General features: G+C 45.7%; 3 protein-coding genes across 6 annotated transcripts in view; 1 reads left to right on the plus strand and 2 right to left on the minus strand.

Moving 5' to 3' along the window:
- LOC309381150 (uncharacterized protein) overlaps positions 1–21,520 on the minus strand; it is a 74,961-nt gene that overhangs the window by 35,918 nt on the left and 17,523 nt on the right. The window lies entirely within an intron of this gene.
- The window catches only part of LOC309381154 (uncharacterized protein), a 111,951-nt gene that overhangs the window by 13,258 nt on the left and 77,173 nt on the right, over positions 1–21,520 (minus strand). Inside the window, exon 3 of one of the 2 annotated variants that reach the window (XM_081931721.1) lies at positions 14,069–14,575. The exons of the other annotated variant lie outside the window; for it this stretch is intronic. Within the exon in view, the coding sequence (XP_081787847.1) occupies positions 14,069–14,485 (417 nt within the window). The 5' untranslated portion in view covers positions 14,486–14,575. The remainder of the gene's footprint in view (positions 1–14,068; positions 14,576–21,520) is intronic. 2 annotated transcript variants of the gene reach the window in all.
- The window catches only part of LOC309353204 (zinc finger protein 213-like), a gene marked incomplete at its 3' end in the record, with an annotated part of 83,101 nt that overhangs the window by 2,861 nt on the left and 58,720 nt on the right, over positions 1–21,520 (plus strand). Inside the window, exons 2-3 of one of the 3 annotated variants that reach the window (XM_081882481.1) lie at positions 692–1,190; positions 1,346–1,427. In XM_081882481.1, coding sequence (XP_081738607.1) covers positions 777–1,190; positions 1,346–1,427 — 496 coding nt within the window. In that variant the 5' untranslated portion in view covers positions 692–776. The remainder of the gene's footprint in view (positions 1–691; positions 1,191–1,345; positions 1,428–21,520) is intronic. The other 2 variants (XM_081882479.1, XM_081882480.1) reach the window with 2 other exon arrangements.

Genomic DNA, 21,520 nt, shown 5'->3' on the forward strand with positions numbered 1-21,520 from the left:
AGCAAAGGCCCTTTGAATAAATAGGAAGAAACTGTGATGAAGTGTTTTGTGGGGAGAAATCAAAAATGTCACAAAAGTGATTGTGCTGATTTTGGTAGTGGGCTGCATGTGCATGATATCTGCTGGAGGGGCAACAACCCCCCAACCTATACATAAATTCCTGCAACAGAGGGCAGAAAAAAGAAAGCACTTTTTCATATGGTGCAGAACGTATGGAACTCCCTCCCACAAGAGGCAGGGATGGCCGCCAAGCTAAAGGGCTTGAAAAGCAGGAGGAGCTCTTTAAAGCTTTCTAGGACCACTTAGCCAGGATGGCTCTGCTCTGTCCTCCTCAGTTGGAGATAGGGATGCTTCTGAATTGCAGTTGCTGGAAATTACACTTGGTACAAACACCTCACTTGTCATTCACAGTTCATTGGCTGAAAACGCTGAAAGGCAGGAGCAACTAGGCTGATCCATCTGTCAGAAATTCCATTTCTGTTTCCTGCACATTTTGCATAGTAACTTCCAGGAGGACAAGATGCTGGCTGCTTTTCCATCTTCTTCTCTGTCTTCTTTCTGTAAAGAAAGGTCAGAGTTTGGGCTGTAGTGTAGTCTGTACCTAGTTCCTAGCAAAACTCATCCATGCTTGGTCAGGGACCCTCTTTTTTCTCCTGACCGTGTATCAATTTCATATGTATTTGCTTTGCAGGATTTACCTCTACTTAGGACAGATGGAACTGGGCAGAAGACCAAGGGCTTACTTCTGATCTCTTGGAGACTTCCTGAGAGCCCAAATGGATGAGCAAGATTCATCTGGCCCAGAAGGAGGAAGAGGCCATGCCAAACAAACTGGGAGCAGTGGGGGGTTCTGGGAAAACTCTGTGCAGAAGATCCTGGGTGAGGAGGACACCCTCCACTCTGATATGAAGAGCCAGCAGTTCAGGCAGTTCTGCTACCAGGAGACTGAAGGACCCCGAGAGGTTTGTGGTCGATTCTGCCACCTTGACCATCAGTGGCTGAAGCCAGAAAGGCACACAAAAGCTGAGATGCTGGACCTGGTGATCTTGGAGCAGTTTCTAGCTGTCCTTCCACCAGAGATGGAGATCTGGGTGAGGGAATGTGGAGCGGAGACCAGTTCCCAGGCGGTGGCCCTGGCTGAAGGATTCCTCCTGAGTCAGGCAGAGGAGAGGAAGCAGGCAGAGCAGCAGGTGAGAGAGACTTTCCTCTAGGTAATCCCATATTTTTTTTTGGGGGGGGGGGACAGCCTAGGAATGATCTCTTATACCATAAAGTATTTGCCGCTGTCAATCCTCTCTCAATCCTTCTTCCCGTTCTCTGTTTTGAATCCTTGTTGCTCTTTCAGGGAAAGGATCTGTTTGCAGAAAGAAGCCAAGATTCCTCTGAGGCAGAGAAGACTCCGTTGGACACCAGAGAGAGGCCACTGGGTAAGGAGGAAGGAGTTTTTTCTCTGTTTGGTCACATTTGGTTCATTTTGGAACTATTCTGTAGGTTCTTTTAATCATTTGGGGCCAAGAGCCCAAAGGAGGGGAGACGTGTTTTTGCACAACTAACATATGAAATGGGTACAAACATCAACATTCACTCAGCAGGTGAGGCTTTTAGAAAGGCTCTTCTGTATTCAGTGCTGCTTAAACCTCTGAGAAGCAGGCGCTAAGACTTCCCACTGACATTTTGTCTTGCAGCTGACAGAAGGACGATGGCAAGAGCTCCTCATCCATCTTTTCCTGGTGGAGGAGAAGCAGTGGCTGTGGAAGGAATTCAGGTAGGAGGAAGGAGCATTATGGGGAAGGAGGCTGAGGGAAGGGGCAGCCAGGTGCCTCTGGGCCAGGATGAATCCCTCTCCTCATCTTGGTTTGTCATGCCTGTCCTTAACAAAGGCCTAAAATGCAATTCCAGAAGGTTAACAAACAACCATCTCACCTTAACTGGTCTTATGAATATTGCTGGTATTATTTATCCGTAATTGTAGTTTTAGTTATTGATTTCCCATTTAATATTAAAATAGGCTTCTAACCATAAACATAATAGTGGCCAGGATTCACCAAATGAGCCCCATCAGTTGCACTTTCTCCCTCCTTCCACTCCTGTGACCCCCTGCACCCCCTTTAAGTTGGTTTTAGGGCATTGGGGAGGTTTCCTCCTCCAGAGCATCAGACGGGGAGAGGAAAGGGGATCCTTCCATCTGGGAAACAGGAACACTTGCGCAGACTGATTTGAGGAATGCCATGTGGAGCTCCACCCATTTACACATAGATTAATACCCATGATTAAAAGACACAATGAAAGACACATCCATAATTAAAATGTACAACGAAACAATCCCATTAAAGGAACACAGCAATTAACAGGCAGAAAACAACAAAGCAATGTGTAGTAGATAATGTTTTCTAAGAAGACTTTCCCTTTTTTATATTAGGGTCCAGTGTGCTTTGAAGATGTAGCTGTTCATTTCACAGATGAGGAATGGGAGTTGCTGGATCCTGACCAGAGAGCTCTGCATAAGGAAGTCATGGAGGAGAATCGTGGGATCACGGACTCTCTCGGTAAGGCTCCCTGTTGGATCATATTATCTGCTTAGAAATATATTTTGATGGGTTTGACAGTGCTGCCTACAGCATCTGATATTTTAACACCCCACAGCTCACCTTGATTGGAGGGCTATCTACTGTTTTGTCAGTGAATATTCTTTCTCCAATTTTGACTTTCTAAACTACGATCAGGCTGCACTGAACTGCTCAGGACTTTTAAAATCATGAAGTAGCAAATATAACGTAAACAAAAGAACGGCAGCCGCTCACCTCATTAATCCAAATGCCAAAAGAATAGTCTCTTTGAAGTCCAAAGCTTGGTGTCCAGCAATTGTATAGTTTGGCAGATTGGTTTTTAAAAATCTCCTTCCATCCAGAACACACCAGTTTTTAGTCTGAATCTTATTAATTTTTAGAAAACAGGTATCTCCCGCTCATGGGAGTGGCTCCGGAGAGTGCCCAGTTTCATGCCAGGCTCCAGTGTCCCAGCCCCCACATCTTGGTACAGATGGCTGATAATGGAAATCTGTGGGTGAGATAGCCCCCCCCAACCCTGGAGGGGTTGGCAGGACTAATTACCCTCATATTATCCCTGAATTTCTGGCACGACCGGTGGTCCAATCTCATGAGAGGCAGTCATTTCCCTCAGCAAAAAACAGTATGATGGTTGTTCCAATATTTAAGACCTGCATTTCCTCTTGAAGCTCTAATCAGTTTCTCTCTTTGTTGCAGGTGGCGATGAATTGGAAAATAATAATAAGGGAGAGCATGACAAAATCCACATGGAGGAGAAGCCATTTAAATATCGGGGACATGGGAATTTCAGTCAGAGCTCCCACTCCACTCCCCATCTAATAAATCTCTTGGGGAAGAAACTCTATCAGTATTCAGAATGTGAAAAGAACTTCTGGCAAAAATCCAACCTCTCTTCCAATGAAATAAATCACAGCATGGAGAAATCATATCAATGCTTGGAATGTGGAAAGAGCTTCAGTCAGAAGGCCAATCTCACTTCCCATCAAAGAATTCATACAGGGGAGAAACCATATCTGTGCACGGAATGTGGAAAGAGCTTCGCCTGGAAGAAAAGTCTCACTTCCCATGAAATAATACATACGGGGAAGAAACTATATCCGTGCTTTGAATGTGGAAAGAGCTTCAGTCATAGCATCACCCTCACAGTCCACCAAAGAATCCATACTGGTGAGAAACCATATGAGTGCTTGGAGTGTGGAAAGAGCTTCCGTCAAAGGGCTGCTCTGGCTTCCCATCAAATAACTCACAGCAGGGAGAAGCCATATCAGTGCATGGAATGCGGAAAGAGTTTCGGTCGGAAGGATAGTCTCACTTCCCATCAAATAATTCACACAGGGAAGAAGCCATATCAGTGCTTAGTGTGTGGAAAGAGCTTCAGTCGAAAGAATGTTCTCAGTTGTCATGAAAGAATTCATACAGGGGAGAAACCATATCAGTGCTTGGAATGTGGAAAGTGCTTCCCTCAGAGCGCCAGTCTCCTGTACCATCAAAGAATCCATACAGGGGAGAAACAATATCAGTGCACAAAATGTGAGAAGAACTTCATTAATATGGCCTCTCTCACTTCCCATCAGATAACTCACAGTGGGGAGAAATTATATCTGTGCATAGAATGTGGAAAGAGCTTTCGTTGGAAGAAAAGTCTCATGTCCCATCAAAGAATTCATAAAGGGGAGAAACCATATCTGTGTGTTGAATGTGGAAAGAGCTTCAGTCAGAGGACCAGTCTCATAATCCATCAAAGAATTCATACAGGGGAGAAACCTTTTCAATGCCTGGAATGTGGAAAAAGCTTTAGTCGGAAGGATAGCCTTACTTCCCATCAAAGAATTCACACTGGGGATAAACCATTTATATGCTTGGAATGTGGAAACAGCTTCAATTCCAAGAGGAGTCTCACTTCCCATCAAAGAATCCATACGGTGGAGAAACCATAGCCGTGCTTGGAATGTGGAAAGAGCTTCAGACATAGCTCCAATCTCACTCTCTATGAAATAGCTCATGACGGGGGGGGGGAATCACAGAGTCATATAATTGTATCAGAGCAGGGACTCTGCAGGTCATCTAGTCCATCCCTCCACAATGCAGCAATCTTCACCCTCTGCTTAAAACCCACCAAGAGAGAGAAGCCACCACCTTCTGAGGCAGCTGGTTCCACTTTGAAAGAGCTTTTACCTGCAGAAGATTCTTCCTGATGTTTAGTCTGCATCTCTTTTCTTCTTATTACTACTAGTTTAATTTATATACTGCCCTATACCCGGGGGTCCCAGGGCAGTTCTCAGAGTAAAATCAAGGTATAAAACCACAAAATACATAATAAGAATAAAAACAACCACCCAATAGCCCCCCCAAAATAGGCAAATACACTTAAATCTAGGGTGCAATTACACTGGAGCACAATAATATGAATTGAAAATAAAATGCTTACAACTTGCAACTTAAATTCTTGCAACTTGCATCCATTGGTGCGGGTCCTCTACTCCAGAGTAGGAGAAAACAGATTTGCTTCATCTGCTATGCGATGAAACCTGCCAGAATGGATGGCAATGATGAATATAATTTCTCTTAGGACGCGTGCCAAATCAGGAAATTGCTGATGATTGATGAAAGCCCTTACGAGGGATTCATTAAAGGGGAATTGTTGTGGAATAGCAAAGATATTGGGTCCAGAAGACTAATTTGACACCGGGAATAAAATAAAGCTGAAGCAATAAAATTCATGTTTCTTTATTAATACTTCCTACTGTGTATAAAACATAGACTATCATGTTTAAAGCAAGGAATAATACTTCCCAAGGTTCTTGAAAGGTTGATCTCAGATTAGTGAGATAAAGGAAGCCTTGAAAGGAGAGTTATTAGTTTTCCTCTCAGTCATTCTGTGTTTTATATTGCTGTGTTGTGGTATTCAGTTCGTGTAAAAGTGTGTTGTTTTGTACCTAAGGCCTATCGGTAGATTGATAACTTTGATAAAGTGTGGTCATAATCCTTGAAAAGGTTATGATCACGGGGGGGGGGGGAATGATGTAAGAATTAGTGACCCCAGGTGTATATTTTTATTGTTTTAATAATATTTCAGTGTTTCACTTGAATTGCATTTAACCTTTTAGAATGTATTACGCTTGTTTTTGTGTGTTCTGTGCATTTGTGAATCTCCCCCCTTTTACGCTACATTCCGTCTCTCCTTATCTGACCCAGAAAGTGGCACAAATGACAGGATGTTTTCCTATGTCAGTCATGAATTACCACCAGGGAATAAATCCTTGGAAGCTTCCTGATAGATGGAGAAATGTCAATAAAGACTGATCATAGGCTTGGTTGCCAGGGCAACGAGGGACATCCAGTACCAGAAATGGTCAAATGGCCTGGGCACATCGGGGCCACTCCAAGGTGAAGATACCAGGATGGAGCCATCACTTATGTTCCTTTGGTGGTGAGAGAGGTTGGGGTTGGCCTAGGGTGTGGTTGGTTGGTTGGTTGTGGTTGGCTGTGGTGATCTTTGTTTTCATGTGTGAGTGGGGTGGGTGGGTGTTTTGGATCAGGTTAGCCATATTGATTTGTATGCTGTTGGTGGATTTTTTTCATTGTCTTGTTCGGCTGTGTATGTGATAAAGGGGAGCCATACCGGGGTGAAGGCGTCGTCTTCTATTTGCCTCCATGTTAGTTTCAGTTTATTGGCAATTTTTTCTAGTAAGGCTGTTTCCCATACTATTTGGTACCATTGGTCCATGCTTACTCCTGACAAGTCTCTCCAGTGTCTGGTTACGATGTTTCTGGCTGCTGAGAGTAGGTGGGTTATGAGTTCTTTGTAGTGTAAGTGGGCATTGTTGTCTTGGAAGATGTTTAGTAGGGCCAATTCTGGGGTGATTTATAATACTTGTTTGGTTATTTTACTTATTTCTTGTATGGTTGTCCAGAATAGTTGGATTTTGGGGCACTCCCACCACATGTGCAGGTATGTGCCTGTGGAGGTGACCCTCTCCTTTCATTCTGAAGTGCCTTGGGGCAGACCTTCTCAACTGGCACATTGAGTTGAGTGAGCACTGTCCTATTGCAATAGCTATAATAAACGCTGGGTCCCTAAATCCAGATGGTGGAGGTGAAAAATAGTTTCCTTGGTTCTATGGTTTATTCAAGAGGTGGTTGCTCTTCACTTGGGTAACAAACAAGGTGGTGTAGAAGTGAATTCTTACCACACAGTGGTAAGCCATTTTTAGATGGCTATTCTATCTCCTCTCTCTCTCTCCTCTTTTCCAAGCTAAAGATATCCCTCAACCATTCGTCATAGGACTTGGTTTCCATATGCTTGCCCTCCTCTGTATATGTTCCTGTTTGTTGGTTTTTTATTCTTGTTCTGTAGACTAGTCTGATTTTTATTGTATTTTGTGTAAAAATAATAATCAATAACAATACCTTAAAAAACACACACACACGTAGCCAGTATATGTGTGGCTAATCGGAAGTCACTGATTCTGACATTATGCTGGTCTATGGCTGTAATAAAGTGTTGTTGTTGATTCTGGCATCCCTTCCTCTTTTGGTTGTTTCCTTGATTTCATTCTCCAAATCAGTATCTCTCTGGGCATTTTGGTCAGAGGAATGATAGCTTGTTCCAAGTCCTACATTTTGAACAGACAGCAGAGAGGAATGTCCGTCTTGGTTAATTGGTGATTAATTTACAGTCTGGTTTTTAAAAGCTGAACTAGTTCTAACTGGTTTTAAACTGAAGAACGAAACTTAGAGCTGAATCCATAGCTTATATGCCATTCTTCCTTCCCCTACCAAAAAACTGAAGCTTGCAGTGAGAGACCTTGTTGATTCTAAGATGGCTCTCCAGTGAACTTAGTCTCTGCCACATGAAACCATAGGTCAACGGGTTTCTCTTTTTTTATACCCGCCTCTCTAAAATTGGGATCTCATCTAAGCTTCTGGCTCCTCAAGATATTCCTGCTGGGGCAGAGCTGAAAACTTAAGTTTCTAAAGCGTTATTGCCCCTAGGATGGAGTTCTGAGGCTTTTTTAAAAACTGGATTTAGCTCCTCGCACACAATGCTTTCACTTTGTTAGAATTTCAGTGGAAGCAACAAACAAATGGGGATACTTAGCCCTACAGTCACAGAGCTGCTTAACTCAGTTTTCCCTCTGATTCTGTGCCACTGGCATTGAGATCGGCTGTGCCCTGAGAACATTTGTGCATGCTTGCTTTGTACCTGCAGCTGCAGGAAGGCGGATTGTGCCCTTCGTTTATCATCTGAGCATCCGCAAGCCAAAGCCTATTAAAGTATAAAGTGGGGGAGAATACAACTCTTTCCCAAAACCTTTTCTCCCAGGACCTTTTGTTCTCCAAGAGAAGAATTTCAAAAAGAGATTGCAGCGTGAAACTGCTGGATTGCAGCTGATGAATTCTGTCACCTTCGGCTGGAATGGGGATAATAGATTCTTATGTGTTATTCTGATGTACATGTGTTATTTATTTTTATTTATTAGCTAATTATATTGACATCCCCCCCTTTCTTCCAAGGAGCTCAAGGCGCCATACATGGTCTTCTCCCAGCAACACAGGGAAGCAGGTCAGGCTAAGAGACAGTGACAGAGTGGGGATTCTAACCTTGGTCTCCCAGGTCCTAGTCCATCCAACACTCTCCACCAGCCTTTCTCAACCTGGGGTCTCCTCAATGTGGAACAACGACTCCCATCATCCCTGACCACCTTAGGGATGATGGGACCTTAGGGATGATGGGACTTGGACCCAAGGTGGAGAAAGGCTGCTCTACACATTACACCAGAGTGGCTCTCTTATGCATGGTGACCCACACCAGACAAGCCCCTTCTCTCTCTGGGGGAATGTGCAAGTGGGACTCCTGCTTCTCTCAGAGATTTCTCACCAAGGTCCTATGGTCCACTGGGGACACTTTCGTTGGGTTTAGCATCCTCTTGCACTGATGCTACCATGTTTTTTATGATAACAAGGACATGGGATCATAGAGGGCTCCTTTATCTCTGGGGGCTCTGTGTCTCCATGGACTGCAGACATTCTCATTTCAAAGGACATTCCCAGCCCTATCTGGAGATGAAGGGGGTTGAAGCCATAGCTCTATATGCCACTCTTCACAAACCCAGGGTTTGTGTTTCCTTGGAATGAGGGACGGAAGAGACTGTGGTGTCATTAGGATATATGGTTTATTTACACATATCTACAACCTGACCCTGCGATGGAGGAGATCACAGCATCAACACCCCAAGAAGTTCTTGCTTGCCCCATAGTCGCAGCCTTGTATTCAAACAAATCCAGCATTTCTCTGTCCAGCCCAATGCCTTGCTTCCAGCTTCCCCTACCTTTAACCCCACCCACCCAAACAACCTAACCCAAACCTAACCCTAAATCCCTAACCATAAGCCGGAACCTGAACATTAACCCCTAACTGTAACCCAACCCTCAAGCTCTAATCCTAAACATGACACCGAACCCTGTACAATTATCCCCTGACCCTAAAGCTAACGACCCTCTAATCCCACACCCTACCCTGAACCTTAATCCCTAACCCCTGGTTGCAACCCCTCTAACCAAAACCCCAACACAAACCCCTAACCACAAACACTAATGGTGACTTTAACCCAGGGGTATACCTACCGCCCACTAATGCATTTTTCTTGATGGTAAAATTTCCTTACCGCCCCCCAGCGCTCGATGGAAGGAGGATTCAGCTTGTGCCGTAGAACCCCCTGCCGCCCACCCAGAATCCTGAATCGCCCACTAGTGGGCAGTAGGGACCAGGTTGACAACCCCTGCTTTAACCCCTAATGTAACACTAACTGCAACTGCAACCCCTACCCCTCAACCACCTAATCCTACGCCCCTAACCCTAATCCCTGACTCCTCGTAAAATTCTATCACAGTTCTTCTTGTCTGTCTTCCTGTGTTCATCAAAATCAGGGGTCAGCAAACTTTTTCAGCAGGGAGCCGGTCCACTGTGCCTCAGACCTTGTCGGGGGCTGGACTATATTTTGAAGAGGGGGTGGGGAAGGAACGAATTCCTATGTCCCACAAATAACCCAGAGATGCATTTTAAATAAAAGCACACATTCTTCTCATCTAAAAATACGCTGATTCCCAGAACGTCTACAGATGTTCACTTTAGAATCACTTTAGAAGGTGATTGGGCCGGATCCAGCCACCAGGCCTTAGTATGCCTACCCATGATCAAAATGAACCTCATGCCTCGTGCTGCCTTTCCCTAAATTTTTGCTCCCCGAAGCACAGCCAGTCGCCACAGTCTCTTCTGCCCTGGAATCTAACTTGTGCCTACTTTTCTTGGGTACACAGACATAGGCAAGACGCCAAATACACGAATGTGTTAGGTGTTCTTCCATGTCTAAGTTTCAAAGCCATTCGTGTAGCTCCCTGGATTGGTAGTCTATTTTGGAGACACCCTTCTCCCCATACGTATTTGGGAAGGCCAGAGTCACTCAACACGAACCTAGCCATTTCCAGAAGAGATTTAAATCTCTCTCAGTGACTGAGCTTTGCTTCAAGGTGTGGCTAAAACTCCTCGTGTGTTATCCCTTCTTCATTCAAGAGGGTTTTCATGTGGTGCGAGAGAAACCATTTGGATCCCTTTCCAATCGGGCTTCAGGCCCCATCATGGGACTGAAACAGCCTTGGTCGCGAAGGTCGATGATTTCTGGTGGACTACGGACAGAGGTGAAAGCTGTTTCCTGGTTCTGCTGGATCTCTCAGCAGATTTTGGTACTGTTGGCCACAGCCCTATTCTGGACCATCTAGGAGGGACGGGAGCTGGAGGAACGGTTATGCAATGGTTCTGCTTCTTCCTCCTGGACTGTGTCCTTATTTTCTGTGTGTGCTCAGCAGATACCAGGAAGAGCTTCATGACGACACCATCCTGGACATGCAAAGGACGACAGTTGCAGTCAGCAGCAGCACAAATTTGCAACTTGGAGATTCTTGAAGTACGAATTACTTGTCAACATCTTCAGAGAAGAAATCAGCACTGATAGCTACCTCGTCAATGTTGCCAAATCGCCATTAACCATCTCCCCAGATGTGATGTGGAAAAGGTATTCAACACCTCGTACAGCGACTTGCACCTTGAAGAAATATTGGGCGCTGAGGGTCGACTCCATTGAAATGCACATCCACATACTGAAGTCTCCTAAAATTAAATTCATACACAGCCATTGATAGATGGTTTCTCTGCACTATGAGTTCTTTGATGGGCAGTGAGACCGGTGGTTACTGAAGCTCTTCCAAGCACTACTATGGTTTCCCCCTTGTATGAATTCTTTGATGGGCTGTGAGATTGCCCCTCTTATTGAAACTTTTTCCACATTCCAAGCACCGATACGGTCTCTCCCCTGTATGAATTAGATGGTGGGAAATGAGACTTAACTTCTGGGTGAAGGTGTTCCCACATTCCAAGCACTGAAATGGTTTCTCCCCTGTATGAATTGTTTGATGGAAAGTGAGATTTCTCTTACAACTGAAGGTGTTTCCACATTCCAAGCATTTAAATGGTTCCTCCCCACTATGAAGTCTTTGGTGGGAATTGAGACTTTCCTTCCAGGTGAAGCTTTTCCCACATTCCATGCACTGATATGGTTCCTCCCCACTATGAATTCTTCGGTGGGAATTGAGACTATCTTTCCGACTGAAGCTCTTTCCACATTCCAAGCACTGATATGGTTTTTCTCCAGTATGAATTCTTTGATGGGGTGTGAGATGGCAGCTCTTACGGAATCTCTTTCCACATTCCAAACACTGATATGGTTTCTCCCTTGTATGAATTATTTGATGGGAAATGAGATTTTTCTTCTGGTTGAAGCTCTTTCCACATTCCAGGCATTGATGCGGTTTATCCCCTGTATGATTTCTTTGATGGGATGTCAGACTTTCTCTCCGAATGAAACTCTTTCCACATTCCAAGCACTGGTATGGATTTTCCCCGGAATGAATTCTTTGATGGCAAGTGAGATTTTTCTTATGGGCGAATCTCTTTCCGCATTCCAAGCATTGATATGCTTTCTCCCCTGTATGAATTATTTGATGGGAGGTGAGATTGGAGTTCCGGCTGAAGCTCCTTCCACATTCCAAGCACTGATAGGGTTTCTGTCCATTGGGATTTCTCTGATGGGAAGAGGAATGGGAGCTCTGCATGAAACCCTCTCCACACTCCAAATATTGATATGGTTTTTCTACTGTGTGGATTTTGTCCTCTTCTCTCTTGTTCCTGACTTCCAATTCATCACCACCTGCAATGAAGAGAGAAACAAATTAGGAAGAAATGCAGCCCCAAATTACTGAACGATGCTAATGAATGCTTGGGATAGAGGAAGAACTGAACGGACTTAGTTGTGAGGTCTTCCTACACGGTTTGCTACCTTTGTTAACTGGCATTAACAGACATACCTTTGGTAACCTGAGTTCGGAAAAGCATGGCTCTTTCTTCTTTGGCCTTATCATGGAAGCCTGCCTTTCTTGGTAATAAAAAACCTGACAGAAGCAATAAGATAAAATAAATAAACATCCTGGAGGAAGCTACTGCAGCTTCCCTTGCCACTCCAAAGCATACATTTTAACAGTCCGGTCCTTTCAGAGCAGCCTGGTCATTCTTTAAAAAGGCGTAACTGGAGGAAGAACATTCACAGACAAAACATTAGATAGCTCTCCATTCAAGGTGTGCTTTGGGGGGGGGGGGAGTTAGAATCCCAGATGTTGTACGTGGTCTGGCTGAGCCCCATCAACATATTGGAGGTTCGTTACATAGAGACACTGTATGTACTGAATTCCAAAACTGATATTGTCATCCAACAGGAGCCTTACCAAGTGAGTCCATGATCCCACGATTCTCCTCCATGACTTCCTTATGCAGAGCTCTCTGGTCAGGATCCAGCAATGCCCATTCCTCGTCTGTGAAATGGAGAGCTACATCTTCAAAGCACACTGGACCCTAAAATGAAAAAGCATGTTCCTCTTAGACAGCATAAGGATTATCTACTACACACTGCTCTGTTGTTTTCTGCCTGTCAGTGGCTGTGTTGTTTTAATGGGATTGTTTTCCTGCATATTTTAATTACACGTGAAATTCTTTTAATGTATTTAATTGTGTCTTTTAATGACGGGTATTAATCTTTTGGAAAAGAGTGGAACGCCACAAGGTGGTCTTCAGATCATTTTATCTGCGCAAGCCTTCCTGTTTGCCCCATGGAAGGACCCCCTGTCCGCTGTTCTGGGGCAGAACCTTCCTGGTGCCTTAAAGCCAACTTCAAGGGGCACATGGGGGCACAGGGAAAGGGGTGAGAGGGAAGATAGCCTCAATGTGCAGCTGGTGGGGCTGTCAGGTGAATCCTCACCACTCTGTTGTAAGGTTTTCCAACAGCTTATAAGCCGATTTTAGCATTAAGAGATAAAGATGTAAATTAAACTGAAGCTACTGATAAATAATGCTAGCAACCTTCTGAAGGCCAGTCTAGGTGAGGATCCTTATTCTCAACACATAAACCTTGATTGACATGCTCAGACATTGTTCAGGGCAGCTTTGACGGAAGTCAAGAGGAGTAGAGGAGATTCCTTTGGGCCGAAAAGCAGTCTGGCTGCCCCACCCCTCTGCCTCTTCCCCACAAGGCTCCTTCCCGCTACCTGATCTGGTTCCACAGCCACTGCTTCTACTCCACCTCCATGGAAAGGCAGATGAGGAGGTCTTGCTGGGATCCTTCTGTCACCTGCCAAAGTTAAATGGGAAGCCATGAGGGCATGCTTCTCTCAGAGGTGAAGCTGGGCATCTCTAGCTACAGGTGGGCCTTAGAAAAAGCCCCACTTGCTGCTTTCATTTGGACATTTGTACCCATTTCATCGTTTAGCTGTGTAAAAAGACATCTCCCCTCCTTAGGAGTCCAGGTCACAAATGTTTTCTCCAAAAAGATGTGAAGACCTCTCAGATCCACAGAATGTGACCAAAGAGAGAGAAAAACCTCATTGCTTCCTACCTGGGGGCCTCTCTCTGGTGTCCAACAAAGTCCTCTTTTCCTCAGAGGAATCCGGGCGCATCTCTGCAAATGGATCCTTTCCGTCAAAGAGAAAGGATTTGAGAAGAATTAGAAAAAGAATGGCAGATGTAAACACTCTAATGAGAGTCAGCGTGGTGTAGTGGTTAAGAGCAGTGGACTCGTAATCTGGGGAACCGGGTTAGCTTCCCTGCTCCTCCACATGCAGCTGCTGGGTGACCTTGGGCCAGTCACACTTCTCTGAAGTCTCTCAGCCCCACTCACCTCACAGAGTGTTTGTTGTGGGGGAGGAAGGGAAAGGGCCACTTTGAGACTCCTTTGGGTAGTGATAAAGAGGGATATCAAATCCAAACTCTTCTAATGGCGTCAGACATCATTCCTTGGAAGTTTTCCAAAAAAGGATGGGCAAACTATTACAGTGTTGGGGGATACTCTCCCTCCTGTTAAAGAGACCCAGGGGAATATCCAGAGGACAGTCTCTCTCACCTGCTTTCTCTCTGCCTGCTTCCTCTCCTCTGCCTGACTCAGGAGGAATCCTTCGGCCAGGGCCACCGCCTGGGAACTGGTCTCCGCTCCACATTCCCTCACCCAGCTCTCCATCTCCGGTGGAAGGACAGCCAGGAACTGCTCCAAGATCACCAGGTCCAGCATCTCGGCTTTCGTGTGCCTTTCTGGCTTCAGCCACTGATGGCAAAGATGGTGGAGTCTGTTGCAAGCCTCTCTGGGTCCATTGGCCTCTTGGTAGCAGAACTGCCTGAACTGCTGGTTCCGCACATCTGAGCAGAGGGTATCCTTCTCATTCACGATCTTCTGCATGGAGCTTTCCCAGAATCCTTCACTGCTTTCAGTTTTGATGGCATAACCTCTTCCTGCTTCTGGGCCAGCTGAGTCTTGCTCATCCATCTGGGCTCTCAGGAAGTCTCCAAGAGATCAGAAGGAACCCTTGGTCTTCTGCCAAGTTCTGTCTGTCCTCATGAGAGGTGCTACCAAATCCTACAGAGCAAATACATTGTTCTGTTATAAAATTCATACACTGTCAGGAGAAGAAAAAATGTCCCCTGAGCAAGCATGGTTGAGTCTTGCTAGGAACAAGGCCTGTACCCCCTCACAGCTCAGATTCTTAGCTTTCTTCAAGAAACAAGTAAACAAGCACACAAGAAGGAGAAGCAAGCCTCTAGCCCACCTAGAAGGAAAGTTGACATGCAAAATGTGCAGGCAACTGAAGGGATTTCTGTGCTACGAATGAGCCTGGTCGCTCCTGCCTTTCAATAGTTTCAGTCAAAGACTGAAGTCAGAACTGTGACTGACGAATGAGTAATGTGTATGGGGTGGAGTTCATTTCCAGGCTCAATTCAAGGATTCACTTAGGCCCCCAAATATCTGATGAACTGTCTCCTTTTCTACAGACCATCTTGGATGTTCAGGTTGGCAGAGGGTAGTTTCATCACCACCCTCAGAGTTTTCGGTGGGGGTGACCCAAGAGTTCCTCAGTGAGGGAATTCCCCCCCAAGGGAGACCAGCCAGGCACCTTCCCGTCTTTACCACAATATCCGACTGCTGAGACATGTGTTTTTAATACTGAATATGGTTGCAACCAGCCCTGGGTTATAAATGTAGTTTTAGTAATAAGAGTAACAAAAATAACAACTGGAACAATAAAAAAATAAAGTGTAGGGGGGAGGAAAATAAAAGTGCAAGAAAACACCCACCCACTCCATAAGCAATTGGCTCAGTGTGGTTGATCTAAAATGAAATTATCTTCACTTTGAACGCCGCTCCCACATTCAACCAAAGACCAACATTTTTTATAATTTCATTGGTAACATAGGGAGAAATATGACTATTACTCTTAATTAACCACAAGGGCTCCTGACATTGCAGAGGGTAGGACTAGATGATCCTCAGGACCCCTTCCAACTGATTCTATGGCTTCCTCCACAGTATCCCTCCCCACCCTCTCCCTATATATAAGGGTCTGGTGATGTCTGTTTCAGTGTATCTGAAGAAGTGTGCATGCACACGAAAGCTCATACCAAGAACAAACTGAGTTGCTCTCTAAGGTGCTACTGGAAGGAACTTTATTATTATTATTTTGTTTCGACTACGGCAGACCAACACGGCTACCTACCTGTAACCTGGGAGCCATAGTTATGGATGCTGGCAGTTGCTAGGAGACACCCCCCCTCCCCAGAGTGGTTTAACAATCCATCCTCCTTGCCAGGGAACTCAGATAATTGTCTCTTGGGCAAAGGGGGCTGGTGGAAGAGGGGGGCGCTGCCTGTTTCACCCCCAGCTGAGCTTTGCTGCCTTTCCTTGGATGGTGAGACCCCGCAAGGGGTTCTCAGTAGGGCTTTCTGTTAAGTCTCCAAAGATTCTCAGGGCATCTGAGCAATGGTTGCATGTCTGAATGGGCGCACATGGGTTAGCCAGAAGTCTGGATTGCATCGGGACAAACTCAGCATCAGAACAGAAGATAAGTTCCACAGGATCAGGCCAAAGGGCCCACTGTGGGGGGCAGAGTAGACCCACCCTGGCTCCCCTCTCCTCCTCCATGAATTTGCCTCCTCCTCCTCCTCTTAACAAACCTAGACAGCATCTTAAAAAGCAGAGACATCACCTTGCCAACAAAGATCTGTATAGTTAAAGCTCTGGTTTTCCTAGTCGTGATGTATGGAATTGAGAGCTGGACCATCAAGAAGGCTGATCGCCAAAGAATGGATGCTTTTGAATTTTGGTGCTGGAGGAGACTCTGGAGAGTCCCATGGACTGCAAGAAGATCAAACCTCTCCATTCTGAAGGAAATCAGCCCTGAGTGTTCACTGGAAGGACAGATCCTGAAGCTGAGGCTCCAGTACTTTGGCCACCTCCTGAGAAGAGAAGACTCCATGGAAAAGACCCTGATGTTGGGAAAGATGGAGGGCACAAGGAGAAGGGGACGACAGAGGACGAGATGGTGGGACAGTGTTCTCCAAGCTACCAGCATGAGTTTGACCAAACTGCGGGAGGCAGTGGAAGACAGGAGTGCCTGGCGTGCTCTGGTCCAGGGGGTCACGACTAAACAACAACAACAACCTCCTCCTTTTAAAGCCATCCAGGTTGGTGACTTTACCTGCCTCCTGCAGGAGGGCGTTCCCAAGGTTTAACCCTGCAGCGCAGGAAGAAGCACTTTATTTCTCTGCCCTCCACCTTCCAACATTCCTTATTTATCTACTGCACAGATAAGGTTTTCATTTTCATTGTGTATTTAATGTCCGAATGCTTATGTCTGGCTACCACCTCTGGTAAGAAATGTGACCTGAGCATCAGTGTGAATTGGGTTTATTTCCACGACTTTCCCCCTGACCCAAAGACCAGCCCCCCCCCCCCAAGTGGCAGGCAGCCCCTGGATCCGGAGGAGCAGAGTCGCAGACGAGGAACTCTCCTTGTCTTTGCAGAGAGGAAGGCGTGGAGGGGGCCCCTCTGCTCCCTGATCTGGTGGGTCCTCCATGCATGAGCCGAACAGCCCCCCCATGCCCCTCCCCCTGCAGCCCCCCTTCTCCCCAATGCACGCACAGGGGGAAGAGAGGGGAGACTCACCACATCCCAGGAGGGGCCCCGAGGCAGCATTTGCAGAGGGAGATCAAAGCCACCCCTCTCCCTATGCAAGTGGGGGGGGGGGCTGGAGGGAGAGGGTTTAGCTCGGGGGGGGGAAAACCTGCCCCTCCTTTATTTCCTCTCCTCTCTAGGAATCCAGCTCCGCTCCTTTTAACCCTTGCAAAGCCGAGCGGAGCAAGCTCACCCCTCGCCCCGCCCCTCTGGAAAGCAGGAGTCCCGGAGGAGCCCCGGGCATCGCGCGCAGCCTGAGGAGGGGCTTCATTGGGGGGGGGGAGCTGTCCTGGCTGGGCTCTGAGCTGCCCCCTCCCTTGGCCAGGAACGGGAGGAGCAGCTGGCAGGGAAAAGGCTCTGCAAGAAGCAGGAGTCGCCTTCCTAGAATCCAAAATGCCAGAGACACCTGGCTGCGAAACCTCTTCGGGCTCCTCGGGAAGGGACCCCCAGGGGTCATCTAGTCCAACCCCCTCGTGCAAGGAGCATCCCCTGCAGACGCACGCCCCCCCCCCGCCTCTGCTTACTAACCTCCAGGGGAGGAGAGCCCACCACTGCCAGACTCAGAGATATATAGTAGAGCTGGGACCCCGCAAGGCCATCTAGTCCGGCCCCCGGCCAGGCCAGGCCCTCGCTCGCCCCCCGCCCCCTTGTTTCTCAAGCGCCGGAGGCGGAACCTTTGCGCGCGGACCCTGCCGCCCGGGGGACACGTTTCCTGAGGGACGCGGAGCGCCTTCCGCCTCGCTCTGCCTCTCGTGTCATGGCGGCGGCCCTTCAGTGTGAAACATGGGGATGGGGGGAGAATAGAGCAGCTTCAAGGAGGTGGTGCTCTATAGCAGGAGCGGCTTGTTAAGCCTCCTAAGTTAAGAGCTTAGGGCCCCACTCTTTGGGCCCCCCCCCAAAAAAAAAATTAAAGGAACAAATAACCTGGATGTACATTTCCAAAATATAAGATAAAAAACAAATAAAATAAAACCTACATCCAGCACCAGTGTTTTGTGTTGTGTCGGCTCCTAATTGTTATGTGCAAATGGCTTCAGATACCTCCTCCTCCTCCTCCTTCTTTGGCCATCACTCGTAGCAGAGTGAGATTGTCCTCCATAAAGACGGTTTTAACAATGAGTCCTTGACTGTGGAGACCATATAGCAGATCAACACAAAAAACAGCAACAATTTGTTGTTGGCAAAAGACAGCTGGACGTAGAAAGGGCCCCATTACCTTCAGGAGCTGAGGGCCGCATCCAGCCTCAATCCAGCCCTCCTCTTAACACTAGTTGTAGAATTCATGTCTCCCTGGAAGTGAGCCCCACTAAGGGCAACAGGGCTTAAGTCTTTGAGAATTGCAACCTAAAGCACCTTGCAGAACAGCAGTGGGCTTTTCAAGAGTGGAAAGCCCTCCTTTGGGGCAACAGATTTGTCATCCTTGAAGAAGACAGGACAAAGGTGTTCACACAATATGCAAAAGTCTTACCTTGCCATGATGATGATGATTATGATTCGGGGAAGTTTTTAATGTGTGACATTTTAATGTATTTTTAATCTTTGTTGGAAGCCGCCCAGAGTGGCTGGGGAAACCCCGCCAGATGGGTGGGGTATAAATAAATAAATATTATTATTATCATCATCATTATTATTGGCATCTTGATTGAGTTTACATCACAGTCCTAAGCATTTCTACCCACCCAGAAGTAAATTCCTCTGAGCAATGGGACCAAGTGTAGAATAAGAGTTTTGGATTGCAGCCTTAAACTGCTCTAAATATACCAGGGTGGGGTCTGAGCCAACCATGCCAAAACAGAGGCCTGCCTTGGATGAGATCTGTCTCTGTTATTGGATCCGGCAGGTTTGCCCCCTTTTATCACAGACATCTCTGATTGTGGGGCAAGTGTATTGTGTGGAGCAGAATTGGCTCCCCTGTTTGCACTCCCTCTGTGCACTCTCAGAGTCTGTTTTGCTCTTCATGGAGGCTGTTTCTACTGATGCAGTACTAATAGCTGCTTCCGTCCCAATGAAAGGGGCATTATCCATATATCAAGCCCTGGAGCAGGGTTTCCCAGCTGTTTTTGTACTAGAATTCCCATCATCCACTGGGGATGATGGGAGTTGTAGTCCGAAAACAGCTGGAGACCCAAGTTTGAGAAACACTGCACTACAGCTAAGGGTCAATACAAATACAGTAGACTATACAACTGAAATGTTACATTTGTTTTACTACCAATACTGTATTTGAGTTACTAATGAGGTCTAGTTTTATTTTGGCTTGTGTCATGAACCATTAAATCTGCTTTTTTATAGTAGCATCACTGGGCAACTGTCAACATGGATGAATGGCAAAGTGCAGTTCTAATTGGTTCAGTCCATAAAAGCCTCACCTACTGTAGCACCCTGCTTGTGGTTAACGCTTAGCTGGAATGAAATATTCAACGCAGCAACAGAGAAATTAAAATAATAATTTATTTGTCAGACAAATAAATGAGAGGCTCAGTGGTATATGGTTACCAAGCTCTGGCCTGCCTCCTGCCATTATGGCCAGCACTTATATTCCCTTAATCCAGCCCCCTTTGCTCCTCCTGGGGCTGCCTCTGTTCAATCAGCCTGGTTGGATTTCCTATTGGCTGATTGCTATAACTAATCACAAAAAGATACACCCATATCCTCCTATCCTTATAAGGGAGACAAAGAGCTATATATTTGACATATAAGTAATAATATATCTTACATGGAATCTTAATTACCAGCTCACCTCTTGCCCTATTGCCTTCTAAAACAAATGTTTAATCTTACATTTTTATGTTCAACAGATGTCAAGGATCTTGAGTTCACATCAACATTGAAAGATTTCCTTCATTTAAGGTTTCTAAACAAATGCCTGACAACTATATATCAGAAGTGTTCGATGGCGTCTCCTGTCTGGCAAGGGGGGCTAGGCTCATTTGCCCCTCTGGTCTCCTATTGCAATATGACTCTATGAATCTAGCATTTCTTAAATCCTTTGCATAATTACATTTAAGCCAATATATTTAAGCTATTATATTTCATACATTATCATAGGTAGCCTTTTAAAAGAATAAAGCTTCTCAAAGTAAAAAGGAAGGAACTCAGTAAAAAACAGCTTTTAAAAAGAAACCTCTTCTGTGTACACCCCTCCTTTCACCCCCCTTTCCAGCCTAAAAATAAAGTAAAAAGAAGCTTCTTCTCCAGCCAAGTCAGTTGTCTTTTTCACTGCTCTTGGCCTTTCAACCTTAGGAAGAAGATATGGCTCATTTTACTGGGAGGCACATTGGTATTATTTTACTATTTACCCATTCTTAATTGTGTTTTTTCAGCCTTGGGGCAGCATATGTAATTTCCCCTTTTTTTTTATGACTTTGAGAATTGTTTTTCTACTATAAATCAATGGGGCCCTCTTGTCTTAGGAGAAAACCTCTTGCCAAGGTTTTTTCTGCCTGGCATGAAACCTTTGAAAATCTAAGCCCATTTAATTTAGGAACCTGATCAAGATATAAGCCAATATAAGTCCTGATTAAAAATGCAGTCTATATTCAGATGCCACATTCCCCCCTTTCAAGCTCAAGGACCTTGCTTACCAAGCGTCCTTGATAGCTTGATCTTCATCATATTCCTGAGGTAAAGCTCTGTATAGGGCCATGATATGAGGTAGAGTTTCATTCGAAATCATCTTGCTAATTGTACTTCTAAAACATGAGATGATACATGGCACCATACATAAAACCATTATTACTACCGTCAAAAAAAACAAGCAAGACAATAATATCCCTTTGAGTCCCGCAACATTAGGTAACCAATTGGTGAGCCATCCCATATCCCATCCTTCCCATGTTTATACTTGGACATGTGCTATATTCTCCATCTTTGTAGCCAACACACGGATTGCCTCACCATTATCAGAAATGTTAAAGCAACAGGCATTCCCTGTCAAGTTCAAGACTCCACATAGGCCTCCCTGCCTGGCAAGTACATAATCCATTCCCATTTTCAGCTGCATAATGGCGGCTCTACTTTCATCCAACTGTTGTGCAATAAGTCTCAAACTCTGGGCCGTTGCATTGGTTACAAGTTCCACTACTGCTTGCAATCGAATTATTCTGTTTAGATTATAAATAGGATCCCGTGCCCCTTGTATGAGCTCACCAGGATTCCAGGAGGCAGGATCATAATAGGCTATAATGCACTCTGGTGGCCAATCATCAGTACCGCTCCAACTTTGGGTACTTCCTCCTGCTATACGAGAAATATCAGCATTCCTTCGTGTTCGCTTAGCTGAACTAGTGGGCATAATCCACATTGGTGGTAATACCCATCCCAGGAAACAAGTCCCACTCCATTTGGAAGGGA

The sequence above is a fragment of the Podarcis melisellensis genome, assembly GCF_964234715.1.
Source record: "Podarcis melisellensis genome assembly, chromosome: 12".
Lineage (NCBI taxonomy): Eukaryota > Metazoa > Chordata > Lepidosauria > Squamata > Lacertidae > Podarcis > Podarcis melisellensis.